This window comes from Acinonyx jubatus, chromosome A1, assembly GCF_027475565.1.
Source record: "Acinonyx jubatus isolate Ajub_Pintada_27869175 chromosome A1, VMU_Ajub_asm_v1.0, whole genome shotgun sequence".
NCBI lineage: Eukaryota > Metazoa > Chordata > Mammalia > Carnivora > Felidae > Acinonyx > Acinonyx jubatus.
Genome location: NC_069380.1, coordinates 208,043,266 through 208,066,414, shown reverse-complemented (window position 1 = coordinate 208,066,414; position 23,149 = coordinate 208,043,266). Strand labels below are relative to the sequence as shown.

The 23,149-nt window shown below is 38.2% G+C and overlaps 1 protein-coding gene across 2 annotated transcripts in view; it reads left to right on the top strand.

Annotated features, from left to right (window-relative positions):
• SPEF2 (sperm flagellar 2) overlaps window positions 1-23,149 on the top strand; it is a 180,404-nt gene that overhangs the window by 31,419 nt on the left and 125,836 nt on the right. For both annotated transcript variants that reach the window (XM_027075275.2, XM_053201534.1), the window contains 3 exons: window positions 7,511-7,699; window positions 13,737-13,924; window positions 16,963-17,131. In XM_027075275.2, the coding sequence (XP_026931076.2) occupies window positions 7,511-7,699; window positions 13,737-13,924; window positions 16,963-17,131 (546 nt within the window). The remainder of the gene's footprint in view (window positions 1-7,510; window positions 7,700-13,736; window positions 13,925-16,962; window positions 17,132-23,149) is intronic.

Below are 23,149 nucleotides of genomic sequence, written 5' to 3'. Positions count from 1 at the left end.
CATTCCTTGAATAATAGTGATGGAAACTTTGCAAAAATGTAGTCTTTTATGCATACATTTGTGTATCTTATTTATTTAGTATCTGTTACTCTGAATCAAATGTCAACAGAAAAACTTCACATCATCACAGCAAATACACTCGGGAAAAAAAATCTGTGCAAAACAATCACTGAAGAATCTAAACTCTGGTGATTGTTATACAATATCGTGAATGTGCTTTTTACCACTGAATTGTACCCTTAAAAATATTTGAGATGGTAATTTTTATGTATATTTTCCCACATTTAAAAAATACTGACAAAAAAGAAATCTAAAATCTACATCAACGACGTGTATCTATTGCTACTTTTGGAGGTAAGAGGGAGCTTTTTCCCAGTTCTTTTGAGGTATAATTGACAAATAAATATTATATATACTTCATGTGTACAATGTGATGATTTGATAGATGTATACCTTGTGAAATTATTGCCATAATGAAAGTAATTGGCATATCCATCACCTCACATAATTTTTTGTGTGTTTGGTGAGAACACTTAAGATCTACATTTATAAATTCAACTTTTTTAGATTGACATATAAGTGGGATTATGCAGTATTTATCTTTCTATGCTTGACTTATTTCACTTAGCATAATGCCTTCCAAGTTCATCCATGTTGTCACAAGTGGCAGAGTTTCCTTCTTTTTTAAGGCTTAATAATGTGTCCATTGTGTATATATACTAATTTTTCTTTATCCATTTATCCATCAGTGGAATCTTAGGTTTTTCCATATCTTGGCTATTGGGAATAGTGCTACAACGAACACGGGGATGCAGACATCTCTTTGAGACAGTGATTTAATTTCCTTTGGATATATGCCCAGAAGTGGGATTGCTGGGTCGAATGGTAGTTCTATTCATAATTTTTTGAGGAACAAACCATATTATATTCCATAAAGGCTACACCAATTTACATTCTCAGCATCAGTTTCCAAGGGTTCCCTTTTCTCCACAGACTTGCCAGCACTTGTTATCTCTTGTGTGTGTGTGTGTGTTTATTTTTTAATGTAATAGCCACTCCAACAGATGTAAAGTGATATCTCATTATAGTTTTAATTTGCATTTCCCTGGTAATTAGTGATGTTGAGCACCTTCTCGTATACCTATTGGCCATTTGTTTGCCTTCTTTTGAGAAATGTCTGTTCAGGTCCTTTGCCCATTTTTAAATTGGTTTATTTGGGGTTTTGCTATTAAGTTGTTTGAGTTCCTTATATATTTTGGATATTAGCTAAAGGTACATTTGCAAATACTTTTTCCCATTCTGTAGGTTACATCTTCACTCTGCTGATGGTCTCCTTTATTATGTAGAAACTTTTCATGAAATTAGATGTATTTCCACTTATATATGTTTGCTTTTGTTGCCTGTGTTTTTGGGGTCATATTAAAAAAAAACAAAAAAAAACCCAAAAATCAAACAAACAAAAAATATTGTCTAGACCAATGTCAAGATTTTTCCCCTATAGTTTCTTCTAGTAGTTTTATAATTTCAGGTCTTATGTGTACGCCTTTAATCCATTTTGAGTTGATTCTTGTATACAGTGTGAGATAAGGGTACATTTTCATTCTTCTGCATGTGGACATCCAGTTTTTCCAGCACCATTTGTTGAAGACGCTGTCTTTACCCATTAGGTAGCCTTGGCACTTTTGTTGAATATCAGCTGACTGTAGAAGTATGGAGTTATTTCTGGACTCAATTCTATTCCATTGGTCTATATGTCTGCTTTTATGACAGTACCATACTGTTTTGAATACTATAACTTTGTAATATATTTTGAAATCAAGCAGTGTGATGCCTACAGTTCTGTTCTTCCTGCTCAAGAATGTTTTGCCTATTCAATGTTTTCTGTGGTTCCATATGAATTTTAGTAGTGCTTTTTTTTAAATTTCTGTGAAAAATGCTATTGGAAATTTGATAGGGATTTTATTGAATCTGTAGATGACTTTAAATATTATGGACATGTTAGCATTACTGATTCTTCCAATCTCATGAACATGAGATATCTTTCCATCTATTTGTGTATTCTTCAATTCCACCAATGTGTATTTCACCAATTGTGTATTTAATGTGTATAAAAATACAATGTTTTGTAGTTTTTAGTGCACAGACCTTTTACTTCCTTGGTTGAATTTATTCATAAATAATTATTTTTGATGCTATTATAAATGGGATTATTTTCCTCATCTCTTTTTCAGATTATCCATTGTATATAGGAACACAACAGATATTCATATGTTGATTTTGTATCCTAAAACTTTAGTGAATATGTTTTTTAGTTCTGACAGATATTTTTTGTTGCTGTTGTTGGAGTCTTTAGAGTTTTCTTTTTTTTTTTTTTTAAATATACTTGAGAGAGAGGTCGGGGGGAGAGGCAGAGGGAGAGAGACAGAGAGAGAGAATGAGAGAGAGAGAGAATCCCAAGCAAACTTGACACTAAGCACGGAGTGTGATGCAAGGCTTGATCCCACAACCATGAGATCATGAACTGAGCTGAATTGAGGAGTCAGAGGCTCTACTGACTGAGCCACTCAGGTGCCCCTAGAGTTTTCTGTATATAAGATCATATCATATGCAAACAGACAGAGATTTGTTCAGGGATCCAGCCACCTAAAAGACATTAAAGGAAGTTAGTGCTCTGGATATTTCCATCAAGGGAACTGTTTCTTCTCAGTGTTGGGGAAAGATGCTGTTTCTACAGCCAGGCTGGGGTATGCAGCAAGGAGCCTCCATTCCTACCACCTCCTTTAGTGAAGTGTCATGTCCCAACCTCCCTGCACAGTGGACACTAGGGTCACTGTTTCACAGTGGTGGAATGTGAAATTCCCGTGTGCAACGTGGCATGTTTTTTTATCCATCATTCTGTCTTCCAAAGAGAAAATGGCATTTGTCAGGGCTAGAATTTCCTCCGCTTCCCTCAAGTACCTACTGCTTTTGGAGAGCATGTCATGAATCTGATGTCAGCCCTGGATGCTTTTATTCTGGCTCCATTTGTGCTTCATCTACCAGAAATGCCTCTGAATATCTTCTCTAGCTTCCAAGTTGTGGCAGTGTCCCCCTGGGGTTTGTATACTCTGTTTTAGTTGGGCTTGTGAAGGGAGAGCCAGAGATCTGTGCTCAAGTTGTTATCTTGCCTAGTGATTTATAAACAAATGTGATTATATGAATGAGAAATGATGAGATTTAGGGTTAGAAATATCACTTTGAGTATTTTGGAGGATGAGTTTTAGAGAAGGATTGGGGGGGGAAGGCATGGTAAAGGAAGGGCTGACATTGTTTAAGGTAGGGGCAGTGCCAATAGGTATAGAATGGAGTAGGGCTGATATAAAAACATACATAGGAGTTAAAATAGACCACTTCATTGAAAATTGGAGATTAGGAATGGTAAGAGCAGATTGAATTTAGGATGGTCCTAGCATTTTAGGTCACAGAGTCATAGTTTTATTCGGTTATCAACAGAGATGGGGAAATACTGGGGGAGCACCAGGACTGAAGGAAAGGTGATGAGTTTAGTATAGGCATTTAAGTGGAGACTATGAACCCAGTTTGTCTCCCAACTGGTTCTGTGGTCTTCTCGCTAGCATCTTGATTGGTTCTTGGGATTCACTCCAACTCAACTGTGTCTACCTTCCCCAAACCTTTTCTGTATTGTTTACTTGAAACTGGCATTTGAACATCAGACTCTTCCCCCACTTCTTAACCCAAATACGCTTGAATATTTAGCTTCAAGGTCTTTCTGACAATATCCCATTCCTCCACAAGAGCTGCTTGGGCACCTTTGGATAACTGAACCATGGCATGGACCAGGGTAAGCTTGTAGCTCCAGCTCCTGGGGGAGGCAGAGGGCCTGGTAATTAAATTGAGGGTATTTCGGATTGTAATTCTGTCTAAATCTTCCACAAGTATAATTAAAAGAGAAAGGTGGGGGTGCCTGAGTGGCTCATTCAGTTAAGCATCGGACTTTGGCTTAGGTCATGACCTCATGGTTCATGAGTTTGAGCCCTGCTTTGGGCTCTGTGCTGACAGCTCGGAGCCTGGAGCCTACAGCCTGCTTTGCATTCTGTACTTTCTCTCTTTCCACCCCTTCCCAGCTCACACTCTGTATCCCTCTCTCTCTCAAAAATAAGTAAACATTAAGAAATATTTAAAAAAGAGAGAAATGTGACTTCTATTATTTTTTATTTTATCCATTGCAGATATAAGATATTTCATCTGTGTTACAGGATAAATGGACATCTGTAGGCTGCACTGAGCACCTAATATGTTCCACATTCCAGTGAAATTCTTGGAAAAGTCTATTTCTAAAATATGAACTACTTGTACAATGGAACAAAAAATAAATCTTTTCCATTCAACTTTTGAGTGCAGGTCTTAATACGCTTGATGATTCTTCATACTAAAGCTTCATATCCATAATAGTGACTCAGAATTCAACAATAATTTCCTTTTCTTTTTCCCTTTCTAACCATAATGTGTTATCACCCAAGCAGTAATCAAAACAGTTCTGACCAATCCAGTTTCTTCTTTACAAGTGTCAGAATGACCAGATCTCATTTATACAACTAAATTGCCTTGCCATATAAACAACCAAATATAGAATATACTCTATATTAACTATAGAACTTACTTGGAATAATAAATCAAGGTCATATTTTTTAAAAATACGGCTGTGACTATGCCTTATGTATCCCAAACCACCCCAAAATGTAGTAGGCTGTTTGGGCTGGGCTCAGCTATGTTGTCCTTTTGCTGGCCTCAGCTGGCATCTCCTACCTGTCTTTCATCAGCTGGTGGGTTGGCTGGAGCTTCATCAGGTCCAGCAGGGAAGACTGGTGCCTCTCTCTATATGGTCTCTCATTTTCTAACAGACCAGAAAATGTGATGACAGTCGTGGGGTCACAAGACAATTAAGAAAATCAGACCCCAAGTTTTTGTTTGTTTTGTTTTGCTAATGTCCCATTGGTCGATTCAAGTTCAATGGGTACCCCATACCTCATATTTAAGGAGTGGAGAAATAGATTCTTCTTTTTGATAAGAATATCTGCGGGATACCATTGCAAGGATGTGGAGGAAGAAAACTGAAGAATTTGGGGCCATTTTTACATGCTGCCTCAGCTCCACTATTGGATCTCAAAAGGAAACAAATGATTAACATTAAAGTTTCTAGAATTTTATAATTAGGTTAGATATGTTTCAAAGTTGTTCACAATTTAATTTTTTATCTTCTATGTGGCACTAACAAAAAATTTCATACTTATTTTCGGTTGAAATTTTATTTCATCTACATTTTTATATAATTCCCAGGTTCAGGTTTTGGAATTTACCACAGAACATTATTGTTATTTGCATCTAGATTCTGAAAACATATACAGTATTTCTCCCATTTCATAGTGGCAGAGATCATTTGAAACAATGTCATTAATGATGCCAGATTTTCTTCTTAAATAATTGGATTGTTCAGTGTTAAATGGAGAGTGTTATGCAAAGTGAAATAAGTCATACAGAGAAAGACAGATACCATATATTTTCACTCTTATGTGGATCTTGAGAAACTTAACAGAAGACCATGGGGGAGGGGAAGAAAAAAAAAGAGAGAGAGAGAGAGAGCCAAACCATTGGAGACTCTTAAAAACTGAGAATAAACTGAGGGTTGATGGGGAGTGGGAAGGAGGGGAGGGTGGGTGATGGGCATTGAGGAGGGCACCTGTTGGGAGGAGCACTGGGTGTTGTATGGAAACCAATTTGACAATAAATTTCATATTTAAGAAAAGTGGGCAACTCCAATATTTAGGTATTCTTTTACATCTTCCCCCTTGGGAACTCCTCCTTCCACATGATGTCTCTATTTAGGCAGAATGAGATCATGAAGGGGTCTAAAGTTCTCTCTTGTCTAGCAAAAGAGCAGGATGCAGGATTGAAAGCGAGAGATGGCTAACGTCCAGGAAAAGACAAGAGCCCAGAATAAGGGTCCTTGTCCCATATTTATTCAGATCAGAAGGCTTACAAGCATGATGGGTGTGTCCAAAGAGACAAAGAAATTGTGAACATTAACTTGGGGACGTGAGGGAAAAGGGGGGTTTTGAAGATATACAGTGTTTGGAGTTTGGGTCAATATAAAACAAAATCCGGGTACCAGGCAGTGGGAGGAAGGTTGTTTACAGTAGACATGAGGCAGCACCTCTGTTCATCTTTGCCAGCCTGGGGATGAGGCAGGTAGGGGGAATAACCTCAGGGTTGACAAGGTACCTTTTCTTTTGTTAACCATCTCTGCTCTGGGCTGCTTTGCCCGCAGCGCAGCCGTCTATAGTCCACCAATTTACCTAACCTGGCCTATCCTCCTGTGAAAGCAGCTTTTCCACTATAGTACTAAACTGGGGGTGCTTCCATCCTGAACATCTAATATTGTTTATTTCATATACCTATGAATTGGGCATGTTTGTGCCATTCCAATTTTAGGCCTTTGCCTCTCCCTCTCTATTCTGAGGGCCCTGCACCCCCTCTCTATTTAGGGGTGCCTTTGCACCTCCCTCTTCCTGGCACCTTTGCAACTCCCTCTTCTCGAGGTGCCTTTGCATCCTCCTATTCTTGGGGTGCCAATCTGGTTTACCCAAACTCGGGTGTGAACATTTTATGACTTTGTATTTCTGTATGCCTTGTTAACTCATTGGTGTAAGCCTGGGGGTTTCCTAAGCTTATACCCCACAAAGGGGCTTTGGAGATCATCTTCCACCAAAATCCCGCATTTCACCTGTCAAAAATAGGCCCTGAAAATCCAAGTTACTTGTCCAAGACCACACCACCAGTTAATAGCACAACTGGGGTGGCAACGGCTTCTGATTCCCGGTTTAATGTTTTTTACCACTGTTCACTTACTGACTCGCCTTCTGTTCTCTTGAAATAGACACGAGAGCCAAGAGAATACATCTAGCTTCTCTTTCAGATTACAACCAGTGAGATTTTATAAGATAAGCAGGTCATTTTCCCTTAGATTGTCCTCCAGCCTTCCCATTCCATCAGATTGTGGCTTTTCCTCACTCATGCATTGAGATGTCCACACTGGCAACTAACCAGATCTGCCATCTTCAGCCAAAGCCTGTATTTGTTTTTACAACTAATACTTCACATCTGAAAACTTGCTTATAAATTATGAATCCTATCCCTTGTTTATAAAATCTTGAAAACAGTCGCTAAATTTATTTTTCATTGGATTTTAAACAAAGTAAGAATTCATTTAAAGTAATTATGACTTGCAAGATCATGATGCTTCCAGATACCAAAATTGTACATACGATATTTGATGGAAATTTTCATTTTTATAACTTGATTTTTGCCATGTTCAAATTTAAATCAAATGGCAGAAATTGGTGCTGATGAATACTATGCCTTTTAGATATTATTTATGCATAGGCTCCTTAGCCCAATGGGAAATTTGGACATGGCTTTGGCAAATAATTGGCTCCTCCAATGGTGTTTTCAGGAGGCGTTTCGGGAAGAGCAGCTGATTAACCGGCTGATGCGGCAGTCCCAGCAGGAACGCAGGATCGCTGTGCAGCTCATGCATGTTCGGCATGAAAAGGAAGTTTTATGGCAAAACAGAATTTTCAGAGAAAAACAGTATGAGGAGAGACGACTTAAAGATTTCCAGGATGCTCTTGATCGAGAAGCGGTAAACAATAGCTCCCTTAAAAATATTTCTCAAGTTACTTTTGATTTTTTCCACCAAGTCAAGGTAAACAAAGCTGTATTTAGAGTCAATTTTTTATACGATCTCTCTCTCTTATTTCCCCATTTTAATTTTTTTGTAACTACATTGACAGCACATAGAGCTTCTACATATTACATTCTCCCTTTAGTCTTGATTTCACAAATATTTGATGTTCACCACCCATCTTTATGTTCGCATCTCTCTGGTTGTTTTGCTTGCCTGAAACTCATTCTCCAGTACATTTCTCAAGAAGGGGTCAGGGAACAATATTCCCTATATATTGTATTGGGTATTATGTATGGTATACTGATAACAGTAGATGTCTTTCATCCTGATTGTCAGTTTTGCTGTATATAAAATCCTTAGTTCACATTTTCTTTCCTTGAATTTATTAAATACATTATTCCATTTTCTTTTGGTAAAAGTGTTACCATCAAAAAGATTAATGATAATCTAATTTTCAATTGTGTCATTACTTTCTTTTTCTGGATGCATACAGAATTCATTTTTCTTTATAGTCTGCTAAGTTTACTAGAATGGTATTGGTGTTTCTTATTCTAGATGAATATTCTCAGTCAGTGAGAGCACTTTTAAGCTGCCTCCTTTTAATAAGACACCATAAGTCTTTAATAAATGATTCCTTTCTTTCTGAAAAAACAATATTATATCAAGTCCATATTGTATTATTCCTTCCTCCAAAACAAACCATTTATCCAGGGTACTCTTGTTGATTGTATTTGAGAATAGTACACAGATACCAAGATCCAGATGATAGGTGTGCTCTTGGTTACTATGGTATTGTGTCTAGGTCCTTTTATAGCTCCGGAAATCAAAATATCTAATCTTTCAATTATTTAATACATTAATATTTTTCCTTATCTTTATGTATATATAATGGCTCTAATAATCAAAATCAATCTGTTCTATCAATGGATTGTATAGATTAATTCTTGCTTATTTTCTATTGGAGATATTCCAAATTTATTCAATCTGTTGGTCTAGATTTGACTGGAGAAATTCAAAATTCATGTCAGTGGCATTTTTGATAGCCTGTCTTTACTGCCATAAAATATTCACAAAACTAGGCTGAACAGAAGAGAAAACCTTACAAAAAATAGGAAGGGAATGCTTTATTTATCAGCCTCATGGTTTCCACGATGATATTCCACAAAAATGAAATACAGCTTTTGCCAAAATTATGCGATTTTTAGAAATATTATTTGGAGAGTCAGGGAAATGGTGCTTTTGCCTTTGTAGAACAGACATAGCTGAAATGTTAGGGGTAGGGGTGAAGAACCATATACCTCCATGAATTTGAGCCGCAGGGACACTGATCTCGAGTGTCCTCTTAAAGAGCTGAATTATCTGGATAACGGTTTCATCCCTCTTTTTTTTTTTTTTTATAAGAGTAAACTTGAATGGATTGAATGGCATTTGCTTGCATTAGAAATAGCGTTTCACTAATCTTCCTAAGTGCCTGTTGAAAAATATGTTTGCTTCAAGCCCAGATAATTAAGTGCAGAATAGTAAAGCCTTTATAGTAGGACTGATCCCACTGTGATGAGAAGGATTCCCTCCTTGTTTCTTTAACTGGCCTTGAATTAACTTCAGAGGATTGGAGTGCTCAGGCCTGCTAGAGCCTCAGAGACCAGAACTGTGAGGTTCTGAGGCATCTGAAAAAAATTATATCCCTTCCTCTCACAATGATTACCTTTCCCTAAAGCTGAGGGTCTGCTTCTCTGGCACTCCTGTCTGTGAGACGGCTTGACTTCACAGGTTACCTCCACAAACATTGAATCTATCACCTCCTACATCAACAGTGGCTGGTGTAGAAGTAGGAGCCAAAGAAATAAATGTTGAATTGAGTTTGCCAAAGGAATAGACCTTTTCTTTCCAGCATCATGCACTAAATAAACAAAATCCATTTTGTTACCCACAGCAAATCATTCAACTTTTGTGAAGAAGAGAGTTTTTAAAATCGTTTTTATAACTTGTTTCTGTTTTTGTAGTTTTTGTTATTGTTTGTGGTGGAAGAAGGGGGAAAATTCTCCAAGTACTTTTAAATGTATTAAAGATTTTAAGTGTGCTAATAATATGGACTGTTAATGATATAATGTTAATTATTGTTTTGCTCTCACGTGGTCCCTTTCTGCTGAGGTCCGTTGTAGAAATGCTCTCCTGCTTTTCTTCCTACTTCATTGGCTTCCCCTTCTTTGCGAGCTCATTCTCCTCAAATACCAAAATGTTAACATCAGGATTCCTTAAAGCTTAGTCCCAGGCCTCTTGTTTTTCGCCTCTATGTTATTTCCTCAGAGGACCTCCTAATCCACAACCATGGGGGTGTAATCACTCCAGTAGACAGATGACTCCTGCATTTATATCTCTGCCTTCTGCGGTAAAGACCCATGTGTTCAACTGCTTTCCTGACATCTCTACTCAGATGTCTCAGAGACACCTCAAATTCAACATGTTAAAGCCAAATTTATGACTGGCCAAATTTATGGCCAGTTACTAAACTGGCCTTTTTCAAGTTTCTATATCCCAATAAATGACGACACCCTTTATTCAGTTACACAAGTGTAAAATCTCAGGGTCCACTTGAACCCTGCCTCACCCTCTGTTCCATATCCAGAACATCACTAAGTCCTGTCGATTTCATGTACTATCTCTTTAATTTGCCCATTTTTCTCCATGTCTACACCATACCCCAGTCTCTACTACTACCACTGCAATGGCCTCCTTCATCCATTTTGAGAGGCTATGAATTAGCAACTGCAATTGGGGTGTGCAAGAACCTACCATTTTTTATAGTCTTTAAATCAACCTGAGCTCAAACTCCAGCAGCCCGTCTCTGCCCACAGAGACGAACAGTGCCCCAGGTCACAGGCCATGTCATCAGGGAAGCTCTGCAGCCATCAGGCCCAGGTCCAGCTTGTTGCCTCTGAGGCCTCAGCTACCAGCCCACACATGAGGCACATGTCTTCACGGAGGTGATTCCAGTCTCTGTTGGTCCCTCAAGTGTTCCCCCTGAGGCTCTGCTGCTCCCCAGGAAGTGCCAGGGAGCACTTTCTCTTCCTCTTTCTCTTTGCTCTCAAAAGCTTCCCTTCTCTGCTCTCTCTTTGAGTGACCTAGATTAATTCACCTTTGAAGATGGCCTTTTAAAGTGAAGAGGAGTTTCCTCCAGCTTCTGCTTTTTTGTCTTGCAGAAATTCCCTAAAGCAGGAGTTAAAAAGACATCTGCCTGCCTGTTAAAAATGAAGGGGAAGCTAGAGATAACTTCTACAAATGACCTGCCCTACTTCCATCTCCTCCAGATCATTCTCCATTCTGCTGCCAGAGGAAGCTTCTTGCCTCTCAGATTTGACCACTGCCCTCACACTCAAAAACCCACCCACAGCTTCCCTTTGACTAGATCCCTGCTCATACCTTGTTCCCCTCTGTCTCCCAGGCTCTGGCCACACTGGTCTGCTCTCAGATCCTCAACAAGTCATTTCTTCTGCCTTTCTCCTTCTTCCCAAATGCCTTTCCCCAGCGAATCCTCATCTTTCAGCGCTCTGTGCACCTGCCACTTCTTGTCTAGTTCAGGCCCCCTGTTATGCACCGTACCCCATAGTCCTTCCCTGGTGACACTTATACTGTGCAAGAATACAGTCATTGTGTGGCTTTTTCACTGTCCCCCCACCCCCCACTGGATATAAGCTCCTGAGGAAGGGAGCATGTTTGCTTCTGCTCACTACTGTTTCCCCAGGGCTTAGGCCAATGTCCAGTACATTTAAAGAAAGCATAGAGGGTGCTGGTGCAGAAAGGGAGAGAGAGAGCACGAGTGAGGGAGGGAGAGATAGAGAGAGAGAGAGAGAGAGAGAGAGAGAGAGAGAACTTCCTGTTTTCCATCATCAGTTTTTGTCTGGTTTGGTTTTGATTTTAGATTAAATCTGTTTGTCTCTTCTTTAAGGTAATTGGGCATCTATTCTATATTAAGAATTTTTGATTTCAGATTTCTGCTCCACCTGCTATTACTAGCAGTACTTAATTATAATAATATTTAACCTTTTATGAGTATTTACTGTGATTGAACTATGTTCATTACATGTACATAGAATTCTCAGAACAGCCTTTTGAAGTGGACGCTCTCCTTATCTACGTTTTACGCAGAAGGACAATGAGACTTAGAAACCTCACGGTCGCACAGCCTGTCAGTGGTGTAGACAGGAGTACAGCTGGCTCTGTCAGACTCGAGAGTCTGGGTTCGTAACCGCTGAGATTTACTACCTCCCACAGACTTCCTTTTTCCTTTCCCTTCTTTCTTTTTTTTTTAGGGCTTCAACCCACTTTGCTGTAATGGGACAGGAAATTGTGGTGGGTTTAGCACAGGGAGGCGAGGTGGGGTAAAGGTAGAAGACTGATAGCTAAAAAGAAGGAAGGGTTGGAAGGAAGGGTTGGAGGGAGACAGCTCGGAGGTGAAGGCTGCTCTCTTCCTGCTGGGGACATTCTGCCCTTCTCTTCAAGGCTCCAGGCCTGTTACTCCGTAAACATTTCCACAGGCCTTATGGGCACTCTGCAGTAAAGCGGCCTCCCAAGCTCATTTTACTGTCACTGTCTCTGTAACTTCTCATCTAGTTACGGCTTTTCATTTGAATTCCTCTTTCCTCTGACCTCTTTGCAGGTCATGAAGCCTGCCCTAAAGCTTTGTTCTTGCATTATATGCTTGCCCCAGAAAAACGGGGCCTGCAGAACAATACAGCAGGGACAAATTCTGGTGTGATTCCCGAACTTGCCAAACGTACAGAACTGACCTCAGAGGTCACCCAGTCCAACCCCTTTCCCCATAAAAACAAACAAAATAAAACAACGACAAAAGCAAAGGAAACTTCCATTTGGTTCAGTGGACGAAAGCAATGCATTGTCAGGCATTTGAGTCATGTGTGAGTAGTATCATAGGAAATATTTTCCCTGACAGGATGGTTTGGTGAGTTTTTCTGTGCATGCCTAGTCTTATTAATACCCCCACTTATAGGACATGGAGGCTGAGGGAGGGCTCTGAGTGGGAGCCTAGGACTTGCCTTCTATACACAAGCTGGAGCTTGACTTTGATGGCAGCTCCTCCAAGGCCCAAGTTCACCTTCATTTTACACTCAGCGGGTTAAGTTACAGGAGGCAAGTATTGTTTCTGGAGCATGTTAGCACAGGATAGAATTTCTCAAGGAGCTGGTTTAGCTATTTGAAAGCAACATTTAGTCATGCTGAGTTTGACCTTTGTACTTGATGTGAAGAAAGTGTTTCTCTGAACAATATAATAGTGCAAACCAAGCAGAGGGTCATGATAAACTCTAAGTATTTCATTACTTTCTGCAGAAATAAATGTTCTCTGAGTGAATTTTACTGATTTATAAAGGCTGTAACAGCAGAAGGGTTTTTTGGTTGTCTAAACGCATTTAACATTTGTTGGCGCGTGTGTGATAGGCTCAAGCCAGTAATATCAGGGAATTTCCAAAACATTTTCTAAGTATAAATCAGTGTCCTAGAACTCTCTCACTCCAAGACAGAGGGCATTGGCTGAATGGAGCAGATGTGCCCAGTTAAGGCTCCTAAGATGGGTTCGAAGGGGCTACGATGCTAGGGTGGCATAGGCTTGCCCGTTTCTCTGTGATCCCTGGCTCTGACGATTTGCAAGCCATGAACTCAAGGCTTCTTTTTACACACTTAAGATCCAATTTATTGTTAATCTATGTTGGGCTTTCCACAGTTGGACCACTTTTCTCTGTAATATGTTTTGCTGATAAGATAAGCTAAAAGTGGAATATTTCCAATATTGTCATTGCCAGCATACTCAGTACTTAATAAGGAAAAAAAGTTCTCCTTCATGATTAAGTTCTTCTTGATGTAAAAGGAGGTTTCATTCTATTTAGAGATTTTTTTTTTGCCCATTGAAATTATAACATTATTTTTGTTTGAATCATTGCATAATTACATTGACTCAAACATGTCTCTGTCTTCTTAGGCTTTGGCAAAACAAGCCAAGATTGATTTTGAGGAGCAAGCCCTCAGAGAGAAGGAAATTCATGAACAGATTGCTGTGGAAAGAGCTCAAGCTCGTTACAAAAAGCATTATACAATATGTGCAGAAATTTTGGATCAAATACTTGATTTGTCCACTAAAGTGGCAGACTACCGAATGTTGACAGATAAGTAAGTGTTACTTTTTACAATCATTACAGTACATACATCACAGAAAATGATGATTGTGTATGTAGACACCCAGTTGATAAGAAAAGACAATTTTATTCGTGAAAAAAGTACTAAGAAGTGGGGTCCAGGATACCTGGATTACTGACTCAATTCACCCACTCAATAGCCTTATTTAAGGTGCATTTATATGTCTTTTAACATTTAAACTTTGTGTCTAAATTTACAGTAATTTACAAAGACAACTATAATAATTTATTTGACACACTTGGAACTTTCTGAAATACTGGAATTATTTAAAAATTACTAGTCATTAAATCTATTTATTTTCATTGTACCTTGTTTCTAAAAGGAATTAATGTATTTATAAGGAAATATTCAATAATACAAAACATATTAAAAATATGCCAAATAAGAACAAAGGAAAATCCAAATTAAAGTAGAAAGTTAAGAACAAAAGATAAATTAGAACACAATTATATTGGCAGCAGATTTGCCAGTGGCTGCAACTGAGCTGCAAATTTTATCTGAGCTTCCTGGTAGCCAAAGGAAAAAGGGAAATACAATCTGCCATGTGTTTTCCATTTTCCATTCTAGTTCATTACAAAATACAAAACTTTCCTTAGCACTAAATTTAGAACAATAGCTCTCTCACGTGCCACACTCATCTAAGGTACACTGAATAGTGTAGTATATCTAGTGGAGAATGTTCTCAGCAAGATCTTTTAAACAAATGTATCATCTGGCCTCATAGACCTATTTCTTATGATATTCTTTGCTGAAAGTTACAGGAGAATGGTATCACAGTGTATCTCAGTGAAAGTAATTCCGCAAGGACAAGGATAAGGCAACCCAGTTAAATATGTACACCTCTCAAATTACCCAAACTAAGATCTTGAGAATCCACTGTTTTCTATAGTGGCTGCACCAGTTTGCATTCCCACCAACAGTGCACAAGAGGGTTCCCTCTTCTCCACATCCTCGTTTTTTATTTATCTTTTTGATCCCAGCCATTCCGACAAGTGTGAGGTGATATTACATTGTGGTTTTGATTTGCATTTCCCTGATGATTGCATTTCCCTGATTTGCATTTCCCTGATGATTGAGCATCTGTTCATGTACTTGGTTGGCCATCTGTATGTCTGCTTTGGGAAAATGTCCATTCAGATCCTGTGCCCATTTTTTAATTGGATTGTTCACTTTTTTGCTATTGAGTTGTAGGAGTTCTTTATATATTTTGGATATTAACCCTTATCAGATATGTGATTTGCAAATATTTTCTCCCATTCAATAGGTTGCCTTTTCATTTTGTTGATTGTTTCTTTTGCCTTGCAGAATCTTTTAAGTTGGATGTAGTCCCAACTGTTTATTTTTGCTTTTGTTGCCTTTGCTTTTGGTATCAAATCTGAGACCAACGTCAAAGGGCTTACTGCCTATGTTTTCTTTTAGAAGTTTTATGGTTTCAGGTCTTGCACTCAAGTCTTTAATCTATTTTGAGTTAGTTTTTTTGTGTATGGTGTAAGATATGTGTCTTTTAGTTCCAACTGAACACAACAATTACATATATACATTAATATTTTATTATCTACACTACTATCAGTCAAGATAAACTCATGTTACTTCATTAAACAAGATGTCATCAGTATATATTTTTTTCTAAAGCACAGGTATATTTTTGGTATCAGCCTACTCAAAAGAACTAACTTTTTAGACTGTTCCTTAAAATTATTGATATTAAGATAATAGGATGTTAATTCAGACACTGTAAGGTTAACTTTTGGAGAGCATATAAGTTGTTGATTACTTACTTTACCATAGAAGTCAATAATGCCATTTCAATAATTCTGATGTTACAGTATTTCTATACCTGAGCTTATTAATTTCTAAACTTCCATATTTCGACAAAGTAACCCTTAAAGGCTGTAAATGTTTTATTAATGGAAAACATAATGTGATTATATTTGAAGTTGTACATTTAATTGAAGTACAACATTTTATTGTGGCAAAAAATACATAAAACTGACTCTTTTAATCATCTTAGATGTACACTTCAGTGACATAAGTGCATTCACACTGCTGTGCAACCATCATGACCATCCATCTCCAGAACTTTTCTATCATTCCAAACTGAAGCACTGTACCCATTAAATAACTCTCCAGCCCCTGGCAACCTCTGTTCTACGTTTGGTCTCAGCGCATTTGTCTAAATTGGGTATCTTATAGAAGTGAAACCATACATTATTTGTTATTTTAGTGTCTGGCTTATTTCATTTAACATAATGTCCTCAAGTTTCATCCATGTAGTATGTATCAGAATGAAATTAATGAAATACTAACTTTTTTGTTGTAATTTCAAGCTCCAGTCCAACCAGTTTTAGAGAAATGCATCTGAATGTTAGACCCTTTCCTTTCTTTGCATTTTGTTCTCCTTGAAACTGTTTTCCCATTTCCCTGATTACATCTTAGTCATTCATCATATTTAAATAGAAATAGTTACTCAAAAATAATTTTAAAGGTTATCAAATACGTAACAATAATAAAAACCACCATGCATTTGATCTTTCTATTATAAATTACTTGCAAATATGTAAACCAACTGACATCTTAAAGGGGCTTTGGAAAATACTCAGTCTGCTCATTTTTGCACAGGAGGACACCTATATTAGAGCATTTAAATGATTTTCTGAGGTTGCACAGCCATTTAAACTCATAGCTAGGAAGTAAAGAACCTAAGTTTTGTGACAGTGCTCACCATTTTAAGATGTAATGTTCTGTTAGTGCACAGTCAATATGAGTTGGAAGGACCAGTGGCTTTAAGTAATGTTCATTCATTCAAACCTGCTGAGTTCCAGATGTTCTTTCTACTAGCCATTAGCCATATCCGATAATAGTAAATGGAATCCCTAGCCTCAAATAGCAGATCCTGGGGAATGAATATGATAATAGAGAGACTAAGCTTTAAGGTGTATATTTGACTATTGATTGACTATATATTGACCATTGATTCATCTCTACCTTTTTAAAAATCTTTTCTGCTATAGTTTGATTCCATATAAGGTGATGCATGATTGGAAGGAACTGTTTTTTAATGGAAAGCCCATATATCAGCAAGCCTCTATTAAGCATCTACCGGCTAAGCCCTCTGCAGAACAACTTACAGAACTGGAGAAAAGTGACTTGCTAGATAGCAATGATTACAAAGAATATAAGGTACTTACTAATATGGAATAATTAGAGAGAACACAACATAATACACGATGTTTCTTTAACATTGATTCTGTGATGTTATGTCATTTCATCTCTGTTAATAAAAATGGGCATTTTATGTTTGCATTTTCCCTTGGTTTAATTTGTGTTTATGTGCTAAGTTTTAAATCTCTGACCTATTCATCATCTATCATCTGTTACTCCCGGTAATAGTAGAAGACTGGTCTGGAAAATAATAAAACATAATATATTGTCAGGGCTGATAGATGTCAGAATTTTTTTAATATTTTAATTTATTCATTAGCATTTTCTTTGTATGAACTGTTTACCTTTGCTACAAAAACCCTGGCATAAAGGTATTTCTTTAGGAATTTATTTAAACAGTATGTGGTTTTTAGAGGCATATGGAAGAGGAGATAGTCTGAGTTTTGTGAACAGCATAGATTCAAACAAAATTTTATTCAAAGATTTAAAAAAGTATTGAGTGCCAATTTTGCTTCTTAGAAGAGCTGCCGAAAAGCCTTTGGTGTCAGACAGACCAAGGTGAGACCTCGGGCAGCCTGTCCCTTTGGTGGTGAGAGACTCAGTTTCCCAATTTATGAAATGGGGATAATAATGTACCTACTTTATTTAGTTGTTGTGAAACTTATTTAAGATAATATGTATTAAATACTTAGTCAAGTGCACTGCACATTGGACGCAAACAATGCATATTAATTTCTTTCCCTACCACCCTGCTCTCTCCACTGCATTTCATCTCACCTTTAGGGGTAAAGATGTAAAATTGATAGCTATCAGATGGAAGTTCTAGGTAGATTGGAATCAATGGAATGAGAAATAAGCCCATTATTATGTTATTGAATAAATTTTAGAATGGTAGTAAGTGCGACTTACTTGTTAAGAAATGAGAAAGAACAATAATTTGACCTAATCATTTGCTGATATTTAACAAATACTCAATAAATGTTTGTTGAAAGGATGAATGAATAAAATGAATGAATGACAATGAAAAGAGCAAAGTGTAAAATAGCACTAATATGTAAAAGAAGAAATATTGAAACAAGATAAATTTATGATAAAATGATAAGGAAAGAGGTTAGGAGAAATTAAATGTACATCATATTTTAATTGGGTGAATCTATATTTGTATCACTAAAACAGTTTTTATTTAAAAATTGACTGAACCTTATAGGATACCCATGCATATTTATTTTGTAGGGTTGTAGAATATAGTAGATTTAGTGTGTCAACCTAAAGTATAATGCTACACGATAAGTGCTTTGACAATATTAAAATATGTGAAGGTATTTTTTCTGTTGTAAAGTAAAAGTCATTTTTTTGACAATTTTGCTGACTTATAGAATATTTGTTTTCTGAGTTGTTTCTTAAACAGCTTTATCTACTCTATTCTTACTGCTTTCATAAATCAGGAGACCTGGTAGTCTGCAGCTTAGCAAAGATTTGCCTTTCTGACTTTTTTCTTGTTTGGGAAATCATTACCACAGGAACATGCTTGTCTTACCCACATCCTGAAGCAGCTAGCATGTTTCTTTTGCAGGAAATTGTACACTTGTGTTAGGAGTATGTGAACATCTAGCAATGCAGTTTATTTTGTTTGTGGCCTTTGCTGTTTTCCTAGAAATGACAATTATCCTTGGAGTTCTGATATATATTTATGTGCTGTGTTCCTTTTCACTACGTGATGGAAATTAGATCATACAAAGGTACTAGGATATACTGGAAACTAGCCTATTATCATTCCCCATTATTAGAGCTTTTGTCTCTTCAGAAACTTGTGAAATGTTCCTCCATACAAGTGAAAAATAGATTCTTCAACTTGGAAACTGCATTATCCGGCTTAAATAGCCTTTCACAAGAGACAGAGGGACAGCAACTGGCAGCTTATCTAAAGGAAACTGTTGTCACACTCATTATCACTAAATTTACTCAGGACTTTTAAGCCTTCAAGTAAATACATAACTTAGAAATTAACTTTCAAAAAGGTTACATTCTTAGCATACTCTGTTGATACACAGACCCGGCATCCTGAAAGAACTGATACATCCAGGCTTCGAGCCCAAGCTTTTAAAGCTCTATTAGCATAAGCCCTAATGCTTAAAACTGTTAAATACTACACCTAGAAATAGGCATAAAAACAAATTTTTGCTCATGAACACATCATATAGAGATACAAAAAATTCGATCCTTACTGCTTAACATTATTTCTTAAGTCATCCCACTCTATTAGTAGAGCAGGTATACGTGAGAGACGGCTAGTCCAGGAATGGTGTGGCCAGGGATATCGTTTATCTCTCTGAAGGAGGAAGCAGGAACAGTGTCAGGGAGCAGCCAGGACATCCACTGTTGCAGGATAACCATGAGCTATTCAGTAGGGAGTGGGGAGGAGCCCTGAAAACCCAGTGGACCATGGGCAGCAGGCTAAGCCCGGACCCAAGTGCCCTAGACCAAGAGCTGCTCCAGCACAGCCCCCACCGAGCAGCTAGTGGTTCTCAATTATGCAGTGGTCTCCTCCTGGTAAAGCCCAGCCTTCCCCCAATACAGGTCCTTTTTGTGATTCTTACTGGCAAATTACTCAGAATCCCACAGCGTTTGATTTTTACATAAGCTGTTTATTAGCAGATACCTACTGAATGAATTTAGGAGTGATTGAAAATTGGCATTCATAAACTAGAGTTTGGCCATGGTTTCCTGAAGACAGATTTTTCCAAGTCTCTGCCACAAAGCACTTGGCAATTTGCAGAGATCTGGTGTGTGTGCCCACAAACAAGTTGTAGTTGGAATTCTCAATTTGGAGGAAGGATGTTTTGTGTCCACCACATCATCAATGTTGTTTTAAGTTGGTCATGCTTTTTAATTGCTGCTATTTGTGTTTGTAATGAGAACTTACTGTTTAAATTCATGATCAGTTGAGGTTTCTGTGGCTGTTGGGTTAACCCTATAGTGTGTTGTAATGCACATTTTTATCAATAGCACTTTGGGCTTATGATTTTCTGCTAACTAGACTTTAAAGATGCATTTATACACATTATGGTTTAACACTAGCCATGTCACTACAGCAGATGTATACATACCCATCCCCCAATTTGTTTATGCAGTGGTATTTGTTGTTACCAGGTCTTTTCCCTTGGAGAATATGAATGGCCCAGGGTTGTCTGTCTTCCTACATAAGTCTTATCTGATTTGTTTGACCCAAAGACTCCAGACACTATCTTGTTCTTACTCTTTAACTCCAGGCTTTGGGATTGATCCAGTGCCTTTCTAGACTCAACTTCTGACAGCAGGGTCTCTACCTTAGCTCTTGCCTTGTTCCCTCTCTTCCCAGTGAATGACCCAGTCTTCGCAATACATTATTTAATAGTTCCCGTATGGACAGAATGTTAAGTTGAAGCCTGTATCACTCAAGTAACATCACTGGGTAACTGATGCACGTACACTGATAAATTTCAGATGAATGTGAATAGATCATTATTTTTTTAAGTTTATTTATTTATTGAGAGAGAGGGAGAGAGAATGTGTGCAGGGGAGGGGCAGAGGAGAGGAGAGAATCTCAAGGAGGCTCTGTGCTGTCAGCACAGAACTCGACACAGGGCTCAATTCCATGAACCTTGGGATCGTGACCTGAGCTGAAATCAAGAGTCTGATGCTTAGCCGACTGAGCCACTCAGGTGCCCCAGATCAAATAATAATAATATTATTATCTTTGTTTATTTAAAAGATATATGTTGTATTAGCTCAGGCTGCCATAAGAAAATACTGTAGACTGGATGGATTAAACAACAGCAATTCATTTCTCATAGTTCTGCCAAGTTCAAGTTCAGGGTGCCAGCTGATTCAGTTCCTTGGTAAGGACTGTCTTCTTGACTAACTGATGGCCACCTTACTATGTCCTTAACATGAACAGAGAGGGAGAACTCTGGTCTGTCTTCTTCCTCTTAACAGGACACTAATTCCATCATGGGGGCCCCACCGTCATAAATTTTTCTAAACCTAATTACCTCCCCAAAGCCTCACCTCCAAATACCATCACAGTGGGTGGAAGGGCACAATTTAGTCCATAACATACATGTTTATTCAGGACACTTATAAAATTTCTCAAAGTGCAGACTTACCAGTCAAGTATAGGAACCCTAATGTCAAATGAAATTAGTTGTTTTATTGCTTTTTGTCCCCTGCTGAGAAAGAAGTCTTAATACCTTGTCTTTTGACTATGAAAATATGTTTATATTTTGTTTCCAGATATGCAGGAATGTAGCTTCCGTTTAAGTAGGTATAGTAAGCCGTTACTTTCATGGTCTCAGTTGAGATGTTCTGTTAGGCATTCTACTTTAAAAATTCTGCCTGCCATTTTACCCGATGCCCCACATTATCACTCTTTTGGATTAAGACTTCAGACGTATCTGTTAAAATACAAATACTTTCCAGGATAAGTGACAAGAATTATGATCAACATCCAAACAGGAGATAGGAAAGAAGTTTGGTACTGAAAGGAATATTCTATCATTCTAGTTTAGGTTCTATGTCATACATTTCATAGCTTCAGTTTCTTCTCCCCATTTGCTTCAAGTTTTGCCTCTAACCCCCTAAATCTCTCCTGTAATAGTAAGGCTACCCGGCTGGATTTTTTCAGGCTAGACCTCATTGTGTGGCTCTGTCTTGGTGAAGTCACCAATGTGCCCTAGAACAGTGATTCCTGTAGTCAGGCATAGTGATGCTTACAAAGTAGAATGTCAATGTATTGGTTTTCAAAAAGGATCCATTGTTGCCCAAGGCCTGTAGTTGCCAAAAAACAAGGCTGTCTTCTAACTTCTGTGATCAAGGATTTCAGAGGCTGGAGTAGGTTTGGCAGAGGCTTGGGACTTCTGTCTGTGGGGTGAGAGGGAATGGATGGAGACCTTGGGTCATGGGAAGGGTATTTCACTTCAAATTACTAGAATTGGTGACAACCTCGGTTCATTAGAGAACCATGGTAGGAGTGGTTGAATTAAGGTATCAAGTTCAAGGCATTAGACTAGAACTGCGAAATCATTTACAAAGCCAAATGATTGATACCCAGATAGAATGAGAGGTGAGAAGGATATAGCCAAGGGAGAAGAGTTTTGAATGGCTGACATGAATAAAAGTAAAGTGAATGTCCACCACCCATTTTCATTTGTTCATGATTGTGTAGATTAGGGAGAAGCCAGTCCTCTTCCAGGCTCCCTCTCATCTGGGATCAGGCAAGACAAAAGGTGGTCAGGTCTCCCTTGGCTTCCTACCTCTGATTTTCTGGTTCATTCTCTACCTACTTTGACAATGACAGGAGACAACTTCTATGCGTCAAGTCCAGCTTATCTTCAATTAGTTACTCATACTGCCCACCTAGTATTTTAGAGCAGGCTTTGAAGATCTGAACTCTAAAACTATATCTTGTTAGCTAGATATTACAAGAACACATGGGGTTGTTAATCTCAAGAAACTTAAATGGATCCAAGAAGGTCTGAATTTTGCTGTAGGGCAGAAGTGTTGGGCTGAGAACCAGAAACCCTCTCACCTGGAAGACCCTCCCACCCCACCTCTCCTACCCAGTGCCCAGGACCTGTCAGTCATATTCTTTGGGCACACTGAACTAACAGTAGTCTTTCATAAATTGGGCAGTCACCTCTAAGCTTTTTTTAGGTAGTGTATACCTCTTTAAGCCATCAACCTAAGCAGTGAAACAAAGAAAAAAGAACACAGTAGTCATTACTATGGGAGAGGGCACTCTGTGTGGAAAACTTCTATGTGAATTTTTCAATGGCTAGATATGTAGACCAAGTCATAGTGTCTATACACTTTGTGATATTAGAGAAATTCTAACCAGTCTGTCAGACTGTCCCTAGCTGGGCAATGGCAGCAGATAGGTGAATTCAAATGCATAAGCTTCTGGAAAAGTTACTTGAGCACCAAGACCGTAGAAATTAGTACAGAAGCGATCTTGAGGGAGACCACCACCTCCCTGATGAACAGAACATGGTTTGAGAA